The 18,518-nt window shown below is 31.7% G+C and overlaps 1 protein-coding gene across 3 annotated transcripts in view; it reads left to right on the forward strand.

The window, feature by feature from the left end:
* LOC122270632 (uncharacterized) overlaps window positions 1-18,278 on the forward strand; it is a 31,925-nt gene extending 13,647 nt beyond the window's left edge. For 2 of the 3 annotated variants that reach the window (XM_043048827.2, XM_043048826.2), the window contains exons 2-4: window positions 9,272-9,615; window positions 13,882-14,091; window positions 17,479-18,278. In XM_043048827.2, the coding sequence (XP_042904761.1) occupies window positions 9,290-9,615; window positions 13,882-14,091; window positions 17,479-18,211 (1,269 nt within the window). In that variant the 5' untranslated portion in view covers window positions 9,272-9,289 and the 3' untranslated portion in view covers window positions 18,212-18,278. Of the gene's footprint in view, window positions 1-2,856; window positions 3,016-9,271; window positions 9,616-13,881; window positions 14,092-17,478 lie in introns of those variants that run through there. The other variant, XM_043048825.1, reaches the window with a different exon arrangement.
* Window positions 18,279-18,518: the final 240 nt, after the last annotated feature.

Genomic DNA, 18,518 nt, shown 5'->3' on the forward strand with positions numbered 1-18,518 from the left:
AAAAAAATTGTAGAGAACTTACATAATATTGTTTTAAAGTTTTGGAGGTTCAAATAACAAGTAGTAAGAAGACCAAGTGAAGGAACAGCTCTTACCAGTGAATGAACACAAAATTTTCCCAGTAAAGGAACACTTAATTTTGGTTATTTTTTAATGCTCTTTATGAATTTATATGCCATACAAATATCTATATACAAGCCTATTCTTGGAATTATAACATAGAAATACTTGGAAAATATTAACCTATTTTTTTGTAATCATAAATTGAAAAGTAAAGTGTCAACATACTGTTCATTCACTGTGAAATCTATGCCCAGTAAAGGAACATACCTGTTCCTTCACTGGTTAGAAGTTGTTTTTTGTATTTTTAACATACTTTTGGCACAAAACATCACTAAAGGTACAAGAAAATTAAAGTTTTTCTTTCATTTTCATTAACTTCGAAAAAACCTAGTAAAGGAACATCGTTTGGTGATCCAGTGAATAAACACCCCCTTATCTCAGTACTTGATTATGCTATGATGCTTAAAAAAAAATAAAACGTAATTCGGATAGAGCAATATCATTACAAGAAGATAAAATTTTCTATTGAGAAGAAGAAAAAAAAACAGTCTCTAAGTTGGAAAAAAATAGGTTTTTTCTTTCTTTCTAAAATTACGAATTTTACTTGACCTTATTTTCGAGAATGTCTACATATCAGAAGGGTTGAAACTCCCCCTCACTTAAATTTTAGAGGAATATTGTAATACCTTATTAACACGAAACCGCTTAACATGAACTATCGCCTTACATAAAACACATGCTTGGTCCCGTGAGTCAGCAATCAATTATTGTTGTATTTTACATGTTTAACATGAAATTTTCAAGCTGATTCACGAAAGGAAACTGCGCAAATAACTTGGCATGTGAATAAAATCCCAATCATTCATTTTGAAGGATGCTATTTGTAATTTCTTCCTTTGTTAGAAGTAGCGGATGGACAAATAAATAAAATCGTTTGATGGAATAGTTTTAAAACTCTTAAGCTTATTTTAATTTGTTTGGTTCATAATAGTATTGTTTGCACTCATTATTGTAGTACATAACATACATTAATAATACGTTCAAATTTCGGTTAACACGAAATAATTATGATAGTCCCGCCGATTTTGCGTTAACGAGGTTCGACTCTATAAAGTTTTCGGTTTGAAAATATAGCTTTAATGCTCTTTTTTTAAAAAAAAATCTGTGTAGATGTACTTCTGGTTACTTATAGCTTGTTTCGAATTTTGTCACCTCTGGTTATTCTGAAATGGGGGGGGGGGGCTTTCACCGAAGATCGTCGTTCATCGAGTATTCATTTACAGACCTCAATTAATTATCACTCTTCACTGATTCCAAAGCTTCTCATTCACTTTCATGTCTTGTGGAGATGGGGCACCCTTCTTCCAAAACAAGACTTTCCCAATATAATTTTTTTTTTAATATTTCAAATATTTTTTAAAAGTACATTTATCTAGTACCTAAAATTATTTATTTGTTTGCGATATAGCTAGTGCTAAACAAATGGGTTTGTCTTCTATTCAGAGCCCAAACGCGTCCTGCGGAACAATTTATAGTTTGTCTAAAGTAAGAACTCCCCTAGCCATTCGTCTGAACTCGTGGCTGTAACTATGGTAACGAGATATAACTATTTCATGTAGGGGTGTGGGGTTATTATTTAGTAAAGGTCGGCGAGAGAAAGGGGGTATTTTTCTTCAGTCTATTGTGTTAAGATCTAGAGTGAAGAGAAGCTATCCTCTCTGAAATGGGCAATTCTTGTTCTCATAGTAGTAAACGGCCTCAGACATTGTGGTGGGGGGAGTTCTTACCGTAGACAAACTATATAGCTGTTGATTTTGTGGTAAGAATGACTCTTTTATAATGAAACAAGTATCAAATGAGTTAAGCAAATCTTTATTAATAAAAAACTCTTTAAAGTAGAAAAATCATAAATGACAAAAAAACCCAAAAAAATCGTTTAATTGTTTGATATTGAAACTCTTAGTTCCTTTTTTTACTCTAAATGGAAAAAAAAATTGGATTCTTTGTGTATCTCTCCTGCCTCTGTCTTCATTCAATATTGTATCTCTTGTAAAACAATATGTACTACAAAAACAACATTACGTTTATTAAGTGATTAATTACAAGTTAACTGTTATTTTGATTTATTTTGTTATTTTTTGCTATAATTGCTAGCTTGTTTTTTATTGTTATTAATATGTTAATTTTTTTAACATTAATTGTTACTTTGTTCTTGTTAACTTGTTTTTTGTTGTTGTTAGTTACCCGTTGTCAATTTGTGTTTATATCTATTAATTGCAAAGCTTATTTTAATTAACATTTAATTCGTTTTGTTAGTTAATATTTAGCTTTCTTTCTTTTGTTAAGTAATAATTTTAATAGTCATTAAATTTCCAACCTTTTTAAGATAGTCAGAAACAAGAATATTGTTTTAAGATTGTCAGACAGATGTAGAACAATTATAAAATGTATATTTTTATATATATGTAATATTATATTTAAATACTTTTCTTTATTTTAAACTTTAGTCGTAATAATAAACAAAACAAAACAAAAAACATTTTAATTTTTACTATATCATTTCTAAAATTTTTCGGCACACTTCAAGAATTTTGCCCAGCACAGTGGTTAGAAATCACAGAGCTAGATCATACTTAAAATTAAAATCTTCACCAAATAGGGGCATGTCTTACAGGAAAATTCAACCTTTATTAAGTTATTGATTGCTCGCTCATTTTTTTTCTTCCTATGGATGGGGCAAGAACACTTCCTGACTCGCTAGTAAAAGACTTTATAAAGCACACACATTAAAGATGATTGTGAGCGAAAATGAAGAAATATAACACTATTCATAAAGGTCATTTGTCACAGCGCCCTCTGTCGAAACGGAAACGAGAGGCACAACTAGTGAATTCACTCCTTATTGTTGAGTTAAACGAACCCTTTTCTTCCTCTTCAAATGATGTGACAATAGTAAGTGATTAAGGTTCCTTTTTCTTTCTTTCTTTGTGAGATAAACTTCGAAATTTTATTATTTCTGACAGATTTGAAGGTTTCAGCAAAATTAACGAGGTTTTTTTCATTTTAAAAATATTTTTTCGAATTAAATTTATAAATAAAAATAACCTTTAAATAAATTTGGACTATACAGTCCATGGCCCAATTATTACACGCACTCTAAGATTCTATGTAAAATCTTAATTATCAGGTGATACTATACAGCTTTATTGTTTTTACGCGACTGAAACCGGTTTGCACTTGTTTACGTTCGTGTATCAGTGGGTTAAATTAGACGATATTTAATATAAATTCGACGATTAAACAGATTAGACGATATATTATATAAATATAGAATGTTTATTATATCTGGTATTATATTAGTATATTATGATAATTAGACCAAATTATTAGATACATTGTAGTTGTTTAATAATTGCATGTTTTGCACGAGTTAGTATGCAATACTTTTATAATTAAACATACATGTAATGGGTTTGTATTCAGGGGATTTTTTTACATACTTCCTATTTGTACTTATTTTTAACGTATTGCATTACAATGTTAACCAATTGATACATAAACAAGAACAAACCGGTTTCAGCGGCGTAAAAACAATAATGCACCTGATGCAACAATAATGTAATATCACCTGATAATTAGACTTAACATATAGAATCTAGTGCGTCTAATAATTAGACCAGGGACTGTAATTTACGTAAGATAGTGAGTTATTTTCGCCTGCTATTAAGATAAATTTTATTTCAATGTGATTAGCTGGTAACTATGTTTCAATTTTGTAACTTTTCTTGATTCAGCATTTTCACCGATTTTCATGATTGAAGTAAAATTAAGAATTATAAATATCTCTACAACAGAGTGTTTTGATTATCTTATTATAATTTATTAATTAGTTTGTTTATTATTTTTTTGTGTGGAAAACCTAAGACCTTATCTAGCGGACACATCTAAGCCTATGTACGCCACAGATTTCGGGCGCATTGCTCACAAAGAATAAAATCCTACTAAATCAAATAAAAATACAAATCAAATAAAAACACATACACGAAATGTCATAGTCGTGAAAAAAAATTTGTAATTTTTTTTTTTAATCCATCAGTAATTTTTCTTGAACAATTTAAAGAATGCACTCCCAATAAGTGTCTCATATCCCTAGATTTTGATTTAAAAAAAAAAGCCTTAAATATTTTATATTATTGTTTATTTCCAATGTCCGCCTGTGTAAACACATTCGTCATTTTCAGCATTTTACTGGGCAGATTTGTTGGCCACTCTTTCAGGGGCACGCTATTAGATGGGCCAACGTTGCTCCCATAATAAGGACGGGTAGTAAAGAGAATGTAAAAACATCCATGCCTTGCCTGAGATACGAACCCTTTCCGATCCTTGAAAAAACAACAGCGCTTTCTTGACGAAATTCATCCCCCGCTCAGTCAGGAGGAGTTTGTTGCAATATGTACTCACGTTCCTTCCAGAAAGCAAAAGCAGGGTTGTAAAGTTTGTCTACGGTAAGAACTCCCCAAGCCACAAAGTGTGAGGCCGTCTGCTGCTATGGAAACAAGAATAACGCATTTCAGGGAGAGTAGCTTCTCTTCACTCTAGGTCAGGGATTGCCAAACTTTTTTGATCATCGACCCCTACATAATTTTTCGAAATCTCCATCGACCCCCATAAAAGTAATTTTCTGTTAATTAAAATAAAACTCTATTAGATACTGTGTTTGTACATTTATTTTATGATTTTGAACATTTATTAAAGTAATAGTACATAGTGTAACAATAGTTTTATGAAAAATATATTAATGTTGAAATATAAATACCTTAATATTTATGAAATAATAAGTAATTATAAGTAAGTAGAAATAATAAGTAAAGTAACTACGGATTTATTGCTTCTTAATCAATGACATGGGTGTGCCTGGTGTTTTTTTTTCTGCAAGGTTCGTTATATTGGGTTCAAAATTGGTCAATTTTAATCTTAAATCCCCTCGAAACTCCACATTTAATTTATTTCTGTTCTTAGTTAAGATTGAATTTACGTGACTGAAACCGGCTTCAACCATATAGGAACTTGGAAATGCTATCATAAATGGCTGAGCTATTTCGTAAAGTCTTACATATTTTTGCATTATATTTATATTTGTCCAAAATTTGCTTATTGTTAAATTTTTAAAAAGCGTCTTTGCTTCAAATCCCCATAATAATTCAGCAAGCTCATCTTGCAGGTTGATGTCCACGTTTTCAATTTGAGCAGAAAATGGCACAATAATCCAATCAGGGATGTCAATGTTTTCCAAATCAACAAAACGCAGTTTAAAATCGTCGCTCAATTTTTGAAGATTACCTGTATATATTTCCAAGTCTTCTTCTTTTATTTCTAATTGTCACATATCTGAAAAATACTGATAATCCTTCGACCAATCGATCCTTCCGGTTCGGATCGACCCCCATTCGACCCCCTGGCTCAGATCGACCCCCGCTTATGTTAAATAGACCTCTGGGGGTCTATATAGACCACTTTGGCGACTTCTGCTCTAGGACAACACAAAGAAAAAGGTTCCCTTTCTCTCACCCACCCGACCCAAAACCTGTCCTAAACAGTGACCCCACACCCCTATGTGAAATAGTTATACCTCGTTACCATAGTCACCGCTACGGACCCAGGCGAATGTCTAGGGGAATTCTTACTTTAGACAAACTATAGATCGTTAGTTATTTTTGGTATAGTTATACATATTTTGGCTTATTTGTTTTTCGTTACGTATTGAAAAGTTAAAATATATTTTTTAAAAATATTTTTTATTAATGTATTAACATTTACTCTAAAATAAAAGCATGCATTTTATAAATTATTTCAAACTTTAATTAAAAAAAAAACCCGTGTATTTTATTCTTTCTGAAAGGTTATAAATAAATTACTACAAAAGAAACACTCAGAGGATTGTTTGATGTTTTATTCTTGTTTTAAAATTATAAAACACATTTATTCTCATGGATATAGTTGAAAAGCTAAGCTTTTTAAACTGCTTGAAATGAGAAGTAGATAAAACAGTGAATGTCATAACTTTCTTCACATTTCGAAAGTTTATTTCATTTATCCGTTTAAAAAGTGAGTCCATACGCAGCTTTTTTTTTATATAGATTTTGTTTATTTATTTGACGTTTTTTTTCTCCACATATTCTTTCAAAATTTAAATACAAATATTCTAAGAGAAAAAAATTATAAATTTATTAATATTTTTTATTAGATAAATTTAATTTTTAAATGTTGCTTCTTAGACGAAATTCGTTAAGTTTAATGACAGTTATTTAATATCTTTTTGTTTAATCACTTTTTTGTTTGTATAAATATTTTTTACATAGAACGTATTATTTATTCATTTAACTTTATTATTTAGTTTTCATACTTACATTCCATTATTAAAATCTCAGTTTTTTTCTTTCTTTCTTTCTAATAAGAGATACGGGTGACTAGCTCAAAGCTATGCAGCTAATACCTATCAGATTATGTGAATATGGCAGTTTCTGTGTACATGATTCTAATAAATTTTTCATTTACTTTTTCTCTGATAAAAAAATGAACTTGTCATTTCTACTTTTAACAATAATTCGCATGTCTATTTGCCTAAAAGTTTCTATGCTACATTAAAAAATAAATTAAAATAATACTCAAGACTTTAATCTCCATTATTTGATATCTTTAAAGTTACATCGCTAAGATTTGATAGGTTCATTTTCAGTTTCTATAATTAAAACGTTAGTTATAGAAAATCGCAGGCGAAAAACATTTTTCTAAAAGTCATATTACATTTACTTTAAATGAATATGTTTATTTTTACCTAAAAATAAATTAAAAAGTCCAAAAAAGAAACAAAAGCATAGGAAATTCCCTTGTGCAAACTAATATAATAATTAGTAAATGAAAGTTTATGTGGCAATATTTGTGTTTTTGATATTTAAACTGTTCTAATTACCTTGTTCTAATTTTTGTCCCGCAGTGGACTGATCGTTAAGACACGGTTCCCAGCAGATCACCGAAGTCAAGCATCACTGGCTGCAGTCAGCGTGCGGGTGGGTGACCACTTGGATCAGTCTGCGTAGGGACCGAGGGTGTGCGGTATTGGTCCTCGTTAAACTGTGCTACCGTAAAGTGCTCGACTTCGCGTGCAGGTCGTCGGACTACCGAAGCTGGATTGCCATCCCCTCCGCAGAGGATCAAAATTGTGATGGCATGTCTTCGGATGCGACGTAATTAACGTCGCATCCGAATTAATTCGTGCGACGTAATTAATAATTCGTGCGACGTAATTAATAATTCGTGCGACGTAAAATAACAACAACTAATTACCTTTTTAATAGAAACGCATCAACTGTCCTCTGCAAAAATCATGCTATATTAAAATTTCGTTTCACATAATAAAATTTCAGGTTAAGAATTCACGCTAAAAAAAAAGTATAATTAAATTTTAACCGTAAAATATTTTCAGAGGTTAAAAATTCGTCGTAAGACTTCCGGGTTACTACTTCCGAATTGATTTTTGCTTCTAAATCGGAAAAAGCGCGCCATCCAATAATATTATACTTGTAGTGTTCGCAATAACGCGTTCTTTTAATTTAAATTTAAGCGAAACAAACAATAAATAAATACGGAACGCTTTGATACGATCCAAAAAACAAAAACAAATGGCGATATTTTAAGCAATTATAGCCAAATAAGAGATGATAAGCTGAACATGGCAAACCTTACATTTTATTTAAGTTGTGATATTGATTTTCTTAAATTTGTTTTAATCTCACGACCTGTTAGAATTTATAATTTACAGAAAACTCTTATGAACGGTAAAATTACGTTTAAATTAAAACACAAATTATAATAAAAAACAAATTAATAGAATATTAATTAGTTTTTCAATAGAATATTTTAGAATTTTAATAAGCCTGTTCACACTTCGCCTTGTAGGTATAACATAAGCGGAGGGATACACAGGAAGTTTTCTAAATTTCTTTCCGTTTTAAGAAGCTTATTATTAAGGCCCGGATTTTGATGACATTTGCATTTTTTGCATTTTTGGACATTTTTGTCTTTTAGAGCATTTTATTAGATTTTTAGGGCATTTATCTTTAGATTTTGGGGCGTATTTTGCNTGATAAGCTGAACATGGCGAACCTTACATTTTATTTAAGTTGTGATATTGATTTTCTTAAATTTGTTTTAATCTCACGACCTGTTAGAATTTATAATTTACAGAAAACTCTTATGAACGGTAAAATTACGTTTAAATTAAAACACAAATTATAATAAAAAACAAATTAATAGAATATTAATTAGTTTTTCAATAGAATATTTTAGAATTTTAATAGAATATTAAGCCTGTTAACACTTCGCCTTGTAGGCATAACATAAGCGGAGGGATACACAGGAAGTTTTCTAAATTTCTTCCGGTTGTAAGAAGTATGTTATGGATGGTGTTTTTTACACTAGGGAACGCTGCAAGCTCGGTACCGCCTAAATTTCCGGGTTACTGCTTCCGTTGTATTTTAAAGCCATTTGGCATCATTGTGTTTTGAGATTCTTGCAAACAATGTATTCGATTATTTATAACTTGTGTTTAAAATGCTAACAATACTAGTGTTTACAATGCTAAAAGTATTAACACTAACGTAAGATGGTGCACAACTTGCAACAAGAACAAACAGTAATAAACTTATGGAAAGAGGCCAAATCAAGACTGCAAAAAAAGCGAGTTATTCAAACAATATTAACAATATATCTCTAAATAACTAAAACATATTTTCACTTCAAACTCACCAGAATTACATAATAACAGTAATATCTCAGGAAATACGGCAGATTTGAGCTCAGAAATTATCTAATTTATTTCTTTTATTGAAAACAAAATTATCCGTTTGAAAAAATCGCCTCGCAGAATAACACGTAGTAAGCAGCTGCAAACTTTCTAACCGGAACTAGAGCAGGCATACAGCTCGAGATTATTGTTTACACTTCTACTGAAAACACCATCCATTTTCTTTACATTCAGGACACTATTTAAGCAAATAAAATTTTAATAAAAATGATATAATTCGTGATAAAACTTGTTTATTCAAAGTAAAGCAATTCACTATTTTCCATATTGTTGGTTTTAAAGAATAATTTAATTATAGTTTTCACTTTTATGTAGAAAATAATAGTTTTGTGAAAAATTTTCTAGGTTGTAACGGATGAAACGATGGTGGAATCCTGTCCTGCTGAGGACCCCTCGATCTCATGTTGCGGTCCTCACGTCTTCACATCCGTCCTCTTGGGCGTTCTCGCATGTGTCCTCATGACAGGAGGAGTCTTCCTGGCATTCCATCGATGGGATCCCCTCTGGCTGATCGTCTCAGGGGTCGGAGTTATTCTGGTGCTCATTGGTTCCATCCTCCACTGTTGCCGTCCATCAGGAGGAGGTGGCACCAAAGGATGCTGTCCACCCGATCACCATCTCCACCACAACCACCTCCTCCTCAATGGTGGAAGTCTCACAGAACAGTTATTACCTCTCAGTAATGCCAGGTAATTTACATAACCCATACAGAATTTAATGTTTAATTACAGGATGATAAACTGTTAATTACTGCATGATTATGGTTAATTACAGGATGACAGGAGATTAATTACAGGATAGGCTATTTTATTTAATTACCGTCGTTGAACAGTACACCCAATTTTTTGCGTATACGACCATTAATGTTTAATTCCGCAGCCTTGTAATTTTAAGCCCAATCCAGAAGACAAGGGATCTCCTCGATCAGCACCCTCAGAGGTACCGCCTTCGCGGTGGACTTTTTGATGGAACTAAAACGTATTTGCATCACATGAGGAGGAAAACCACGAAAAACCCTACAGACGTAAGGGGATTCTAACCCATGATCCGTCTATCACTGAGGATATTTTACGTCAGCACTGTGGTCGGTGCAAATCGGAGGCGGAATTCGTATCGACCAGCAATCGCTGGCATTCGAACCCGGTTCACCTCATTGGAAGGTGGACCCCCTGAGCCATCACGGCTCTAGCTGGGTTATTGGAGAAGGATGATCATCACAATAATTGATTTTCTGCTTTTGTTCTCTTTTCTGCAGTTTAATTGGAAAAAAAGACAAAAAAAAAAAAAAAAAAAAANAAAAAAAAAAAACGCTATAGATTTCGAATTTGATAACTATTTTTTCTTCTTTCTATTGTTAATGCTATTGACAACTATTTTTTTTTTTCTCTTTTTATTGTTAATGAAATGTAATTTGAAAAACTGATAGAAAAAAATTTATTTAAAAAAAATTTTTTTTTTTTTTGTTTGCTGATTTTAAAAATTTTTAGCAGATTTTATTTAAAGCTGATTTTACAAAAATGCCAAATAAATAAATAATCTCAATGTTGAATTTTATGTCACTGCACGGATGCTATTTTTCTATTGCACTGCAGCTTTATTGTAGAACTGTTTGACTAGGACCGATTTTGCGCACCCTCGATCCCTTCTCAGGCTGATCAAAATGGTCACCCAGCCACCCACCGACCGCAGACACTGATGCTTGACTTCCGCAATGTACGTAATCTTACAATGTGGATATCAACCTATAGGATTTGTATCCTTTTCAATGCCTGTTTTTGTAGTAAACATTTACTGAATCTTACTGGGGATTTGAATTCCCTAAAATCCTATATTTCCGAAAGCATTTTTTTAATCAGATTTTTAAAAATAATTTCGTTGCATAGTAATCTGAATACGAACAGATCACCTAAAAAGTTAATTACCCTGCAGACCAGAATTTTGTACTTTAATTATGGCTAAGTACGACATACGTACTTGACCATTTACATACCATTACTATACGCATTTTGAGCAGTACCCTTTGATGTAAACCGAACGTAAGAGAACTGTTTTTTTTTTTTTTTTTTAGTTTTCTGTTATTTATGTAAGGACTTCTAGATTAAATATAAGAAAGGGAAGTACATTTTTCTTAAAAATGTTGATCTGTCTTACTTTATATAAACATTAATACATATCATTAAAAAAATGTATATAAAATTAATTAATGTCAGCAAATTTAAAGATAAAATTGCTTAAAATACCATCGCATGTTCTGATCTTTTTTTAAAAACTTGTTAAATAATCTATTAACTTCTTTACTACATGCAAAGGCATATTTTAATCATGTTATCAATCTAAACAAATTGTTATTATATATATGCATTATGTTTCTATTTATTCTTGCGTTTTCAAAAAAAAAAGGAAAAAAAAATGCGTAATAAATATTTATTAAAGAAAAGTTGATATTTTTAACTCTTTATTCAAAATATTTATTAATAGTTGAGAAAGTCAAATAATTTTTAATACTTAAATTAATTTTAATTTAGAACTTAAAATATTATTTTACCTTTTTTAGAAAAAAAAATAAACCTGCATTAAACAAAAGAAAAAAAACTTGTTTTTGGGTACGTTAGAAAAAACTTGCTAAAAAAACAACAACAACCTTGGTATTCATTTTCTTAAACACAGGGTTGCCACAGGCGGCTAAAATGCAACGATTTTCAGTCTGAGGCGACTTGCCTGAAAACTTTGACTTTTGTTGTTGCCTGAAAAGGCTAAAAAAGCAACTATTTTCAGGAAAAGGGAACTTTTCTGTGCTCACAGCGATGTTTTTTTTAATATTTTATTTTATTTTTTTTTAAGCATAAATTTTGTTGACAATCCGTGGGAGCTTCTGAACACAATGAATTTCTTTTTCTTAAAAAAATAAAAAATGTTGATAATGTGCAAATTTGAGTCCTCACTTTTTAATGCGCTCAATTTGCTCAGAATTCCATTGCGCCATTCCAGAATTTCATTCTCGATCGCCTTTTCAACGGTTATATCTACGAAATTCAGCATGATTTTAAAAAACCCAATTTTTAATACGATATTACGATGCGTGAATTTCAAATTTGAAAAATCACTTTTTCACAATATACAGTCAAACCCCGCTATAGTGAACTCCCGGATATAGTGAACGAAATGTTAGGTCCCGTGCCTTGCTATACACGTATAATGTTATTTTTGTGGATATAGTGAACCAAAAAAGTGAGGAAGTTGGATATAATGAACTTTTTTCTGTCTTGAACTGATTTTTTTCTTAATTTTTTTTGTAATAATTTTGAAACTTCTACTTCAAAATAAATACATATACTAATTTTTAAAACGATTTATAGAGGGGAATCTAGCGATAAGCATTTTTTCTTGTTTTCTTCTTTTATCTCACTTTCCCATCCCTAAGCAAACCAAGCAGATGTTTCCAACTCAGGCAGATGATGCACCTGTAAGGTGTCAGTGGGATCAATATGCATTTTCTGTCAGAGGGAATCAGTAATTATTCATTATTGGTCCAAGGGTGGGACTCTAATATGTGTTGATAAGGCTCTCAGTTCAGTTAAAAAAATCCTGCAAACAAGTGTCTCAAATGTAACTATGGCGACCAGTAAACGCAAAACGTTCTCCATTGATGATAAAATGGGCATAATCAGAAAAATTGAAAATGGATGCAATCAAGTTGATATTTGCAGGGAATAGAAACTATCCAAATACATATGTAACATATGGAAAAAATAGGCAATTAATAATTTCTGCTCATGAAAAAAATTTAGATGGCTGAAAAAAGTTGAAAAAAGCAGATCACAAGGATGTTGAAGAAGCATTACTGAAGTGGTTCACCAATCGAAGTATCTGGACAAATGTAGATGAACTTGCTTAGCGATTTTATGAGACTACTTTTATATGCTCGAATGGCAGGTTAGACAGGTTTAAAAAGCGGAATAATAGAAATTCAGGAAAAATTATCTGATAGTCAAGAAGTGTTTCCATATCTGATGTTGAGAATTGCTCATCAGCTAAAAATTACAAATTTTTTGTTGCACGCAAGACAAAGAGTAATGAAAAATAACACATTTTTTGCTATTACATAATATTTTTTTTCATTTTATTTTATACCCGCCGTTGAACAGCCGGCCCAATTTCGAGTTTACGGCTACTAATGTTCAACTCCGTAGCCCTGTAATTTTTAACCAATCCGGAAGACAAGAAAACTCCTGGACGAGTACCCCCAGAGGTATGATTTGTTACGGGAATACGGAGGACTTTGTGACTCGACAGATTCAACGTGCATCAGTCACCATTTACTACACGGGGAGTCTTCGACCGACGGGAATCGAACCCACGCCCTCTTGGACATGGGCCCAGTGACCTACCAACCACGCTATCCCGGCCCTTTAGTCATATTATTTTTTTTAACTGTCTTTGAACAGAAGCTTTGGGTTTACAACTACTTATGTTCAACTACATAGCCTTTTAATTTTGAACCCAATCCAGAAGACAAGGGAACTCCTGAATCAAGTATTGGGAGAAATTTGCCTTCGTGGAGGAATTTTTTTGATGGGACTTACCTGCATTTGCGTTACATGGAGAGGAAGACCATGAGAACCTCCCACGGTTAGCCTGACGGCAGGGGGACTCTAACCGTGATCCGTCTACCACTGAGGATATTTCACGTCAGCACTGTGGTCGGTGCAAGCCGGATGCGGAATTCGTATTGACTGGGATTCAAACCCAGTTCGCCTCATTGGAAGGCGAATGCTCTGTCCCTTGACTCATCGCGGGTCTAGTCATTTTATTGAAAAAATTTTATTCTTATTTAAGCTACTATTTACATGCTTTAGGCTACTAAAAGCAATTCTTTCGTTTATTTTTTTTTTCTGTGGCCACCCTTTAACCAGAATAATAAAATAAAAAAACTCTTTTTAAAATGCATGTTTCAGATCAGTGAGTCAGTTGTCCCTGAATATGCTGCCAGGATATTTTCCTCCGATGGTGACAACATACGGAATCGAGCAGCATTCGGCTGTTGTGCAGAACATTAATCGACAGCAGCAACCTGGAAAGAACTTAATTCTTTTATCTCTACCTGGAAATACTCCACAGGCCAATATACAGAATCTTGTAGCTACAGTCTATCAGTTGGATGGAAGGTAATTTTATTTCCTTCTTTTTCATCCATTTTCGATAATATTTAAAAAAAAAAAAAACTTTTAGAAAACATTTATCTCGAAACAAGAAGCATAGTAGTAATTAGATCGATAAAGGAAAAATAATTTGAACTTTTGAAAAAATGATTAAACAAGATATGTTTGTATATGTATATAAATTATTAAAATAAAACATTAAAAAAAAAAGAAAAAAAAAGCATATTAAAAAGCCGGAAAACAAAAAATTAAAAGATATAATCTCATCATCAGCTCACACGATTATATCAGCAAAAAGGAGTGCTTTCTAATACTGTAGCACTATAGAGGAAGCAAAATATATCGAAACTATAGTGTGAAGAGCACTCAGAAAAAAAAATTGAAACAAAATGGAACACATTAAATAAAAAATGAAGAGATTATATCCTTTCATTGTTTTGTTTTCCGGATTTTTAATATATTTTTTTTCTTCTTCTCTTTTCATTAATTTGCAATATTTTTAACTTATCTTATGAGTTCTATATAATCGCAGGTTATGCACAGTATATAAAAATTATTAATTCTCTTCGTTTTTCTATTTTTATCCTTTTTGTCTTTATTGTGCTATAGACAATCCGTTATTTGCGTTTTTTAAATGAATCAAATATGACGTTTGCCAGTTCCACAATCAAGCCAATGATTTACAGAGGTTTCTGCACAGAAATCTGAAAGGGGTTTTCCAATTAGGTAGATGTTCATAATTGCGTTTAACGCTTCTCGTTTAAGACCAGTATCTAATGTGTTTTTTTTTTTTTGTAAGTTCATTGCTGAAAAGCCTCTTTCAACCGCTGCAGTACTCCCAGACAGAGAAAACATCAATTCCAACATGCTCAGTATGTTGCTGTATTTCTAGATTAGAGGGTCATTTTAGAAGTGAGACGCCAGACTCTTGTAAGATAACAAAAATTTAAAATGTATCACGAACATTAACAGGAAAATGGCCGTTCGCGCGGACGTCGGATTCGAGAACTTTGTTGTCCGCGGGGAATTTTTGACCGCCGAGGACGGGCGGTTTTTCGAGCCCTGATATATATATATATTTATATATATCAGTGATCGGAAAATGCGCTTCCATTAGCAAAGCTACAACTGTAGTTGCTACTTGTTTTTTTTTTTTTTCAATTTTTATGATAGTATTAAAATTGAATTAGATTTTAGGCATTTTTTTCTGAGTTGTACAGTTAAACGCAGAAATTATGATTCACATTTTGTTTTCATATTTAATGAAAAAAAAAAAGCATGAAAAAAGATGTTTAGGCAGAATAAAACATTGCAAAATTTATTCAATTGATTTATTTTGAACTATTTATTTATTTATTGTTTTAAAGATATCTACTTGTAATAGTTATTTATCATACTTTCTTAATAATATTCTATTATTATGTCTTGATTTCTATTGTTATTTCAAATAGGGATTCTTTTATTATACTATAAAGTATCCTTTAATATAATTTAAATCCTTTAATATTACAGCATAATATAACAATTTATGATAAACATATTGTAAACGGTATTTTGCAATTATTAAAAAATTAATAAAGTAAAATAAAAAAGTAGTTAAAATTAAAGAAGGTTATATTTACTTATACCAGCGGGTGACCGAGCTCCGCTCGGAGAAAATAGGTATCGAAGCTTCGAAGATTTAAATTTTCAATTGTGATTTATCAAAACAATACATGCCATAAGAAAATTTGTGAAACCATTGGTGAAAAGATAACCGGTTAAAGTGCACCATTNATTCTTTTATTGTACTATAAAGTATCCTTTAATATAATTTAAATCCTTTAATATTACAGCATAATATAACAATTTATGATAAACATATTGGAAACGGTATTTTGCAATTATTAAAAAATTAATAAAGTAAAATAAAAAAGTAATTAAAATTAAAGAAAGTTATACTTACTTATATAATATGCTGTGTATAAAACTGATTTTAGTTAATATAATGAATGCAAAACTGTTATTGAGAATTAACTTTGCACAGCATTACTTATAATAATTTATTTTGCAAAAAAAAAAAACGATTTTTTTAGTAACCAAAAATTAAATAGGAATTTAAAAAACAAAGATTTAGATTAAGTTTCAATGGAGATAAGCAAAAATTTAAATTTTTACAAAACACTCTGTTCCAAAGAAATAAAGATATTAACCTAGAAATCTAAAACTTTCTTAAAAAGTGGTTACATTGCAACAAAATAAGTGTTAGTTTTCAAACATTTAACTTTCATGTAAGAAACAAATCCTACAATCTCATTAAGGACTCAGAAATAAAAATATTTCTGAAAAAAAAAAAAAAACTCAACCCGTGGTTTGGATGAAAAACCTTCAACCCTGTTTTGTTGTCACTACATTAAAAAAAAAAAAATGTAGTTAGATACATTTGTAACTACAAAAATAATGTAGTTTTTTCTGACCATTGATGTACAGTGAAAGAATTCGTATTAGAGCGGGCGTAGTAGAACACTAAATAATGGTGCTAACACTAATAAAAAGTGCGATTTAGAGGATATCTAATGTTTTTAACGCCTGCGATGAATATTACTAATTTTTTAAAACTTATTTATTTGAACTTATAAGTTTTAAAAGCCTTTCCGTCATTTGTTATTGGCAATTTAAATGTTAATGAAATTAGCTTTAAAATATAAGAAATTAAAAAAAGAAAGTATTTTAAAATTTAGAACTTCCAAACTTATCGCGGATGGATGTGAAATCTGTACAACGTAAAATCTGAACTGACAAACGGTAAAAAGTTAAATTTTATCGTACTTTATAAGCGTCATTAAAGCTTAGAGGATACGATTTTGCTTTAATTGGCCTTGCCTACTTGAAACTTCATTCAAAGATGGTAATAAAATTCTACTAGCTCTAAAAATTCAATCTGAAGACTCAAAAGAGTAAAGAAAAGTGGATTGCCAACGAAAAATAAAGGGGGAAACAAAAGACCGCTGAAACTGAGATTAAAAAAAAAACAAAATTAGAAAAGCCCCAGAGGCAAATTTATGACCTAATTGTTTATGAAATCAAACGGGCTCACTTTTACCTAAATTATTGACTTTTTCACACCATCCAGACAAACTAGCAACGAATAATCCCAAGAAGATGAGTTGAAAAGATATATATTTGATGATTTTGCTTAAAAATCATGAAGATAGCAATACTAGTCGACATGTTTCAAAAGCTCAAAAAGGTGGTTTCGCATGTTCACCAGATGTGTTTGATGCCTGGAAAGTCTTGAGAATATGTTTTTGAGTGCCATCTTCATGATTTTGAAGTAAATTGCCAAGTAATTGAAAAAGTCAGTCCTTTTAGATTTTATACTTATTAATGATATAATTTTGTATTTCCACACAGTGTGCTGGCAGAAACTTCCAATTCTTCAACGGATCCACCAGCCACGACGCCTCCAGTTAGTTCCTCAGCAGTTCAGAGCAACATTCCAGTTTTAAAGAATGCCGAAGTTCAAACTTGTGTGGCTTGGCCAGTGCCAAATGCTGCCATAAACAATGCCTCGCCCAGCACAAGTAACGACTGTTCCCCTATCAGTACTCAAACGGACGATGTTGCCATTAATTTAATGGACTGTTTACCCGATGATCCAATCTGTGATACCTCATTTGCATCCAACGAATCACCCGCGATATTAGTGGACATTTCTGAGGATAGTGAACCCGAATCAATAACCAACAACATCCCAGATACCACCAGTCTTTCGTATACACAACTCCCAATAGAACCCTCAGAAGTGCTGGTTGCTGAAATGTTGACATCATCTAACAGCCTGCAAACAGCAGCTGCTGAAAATGTTGAAGAATCACCTCCTACCATTCATCGAACGACGGACTCGCCTCCTGTACCTGTCGTAGAATCAACGGATGTCGTGCAGAACAATCTTTCATCTTCTCTCGTTGATGTGGTACAGAACGATCTTTCATCTTCTCTCGTTGATGTCATACAGAACGACAATTCATCTTCTCTCGTTGATGTCGATTCCTTAGGTAGATCATCCCCACCTCCTAGCTATGAGGATGTTCAGGGTGAGACTTCAGTGGGTGGTGTGTTTGGTTTAGCGTATGGAACGCTGTAAATCTTGTTTCTGTCAGTGTTAATTTAAAATTAAGGTGCAATGTTATATTAAATTTTTTTTATTTAAATATCTCTACTGTTTTATTTAATACGTAGCTGCCAACTGTACTGGATTTTCCAGTAGACTGAGCTAGTTTCTCCTAGTTTAATTTAAATTTTTCTACTTTTTGCATATTTTAGAAAATTCCCTAAAGTTGAGTAAATTCCCTAAAAAAAATCCCTGTTGAAATAAAATTTTTGTACAGATTATTGCTTGCCTGCTTGCTAGAATAATTAAATAAGTATTACTAATAACATATTGAAGCTAA

The sequence above is a fragment of the Parasteatoda tepidariorum genome, chromosome 5, assembly GCF_043381705.1.
Source record: "Parasteatoda tepidariorum isolate YZ-2023 chromosome 5, CAS_Ptep_4.0, whole genome shotgun sequence".
Classification (NCBI taxonomy): domain Eukaryota; kingdom Metazoa; phylum Arthropoda; class Arachnida; order Araneae; family Theridiidae; genus Parasteatoda; species Parasteatoda tepidariorum.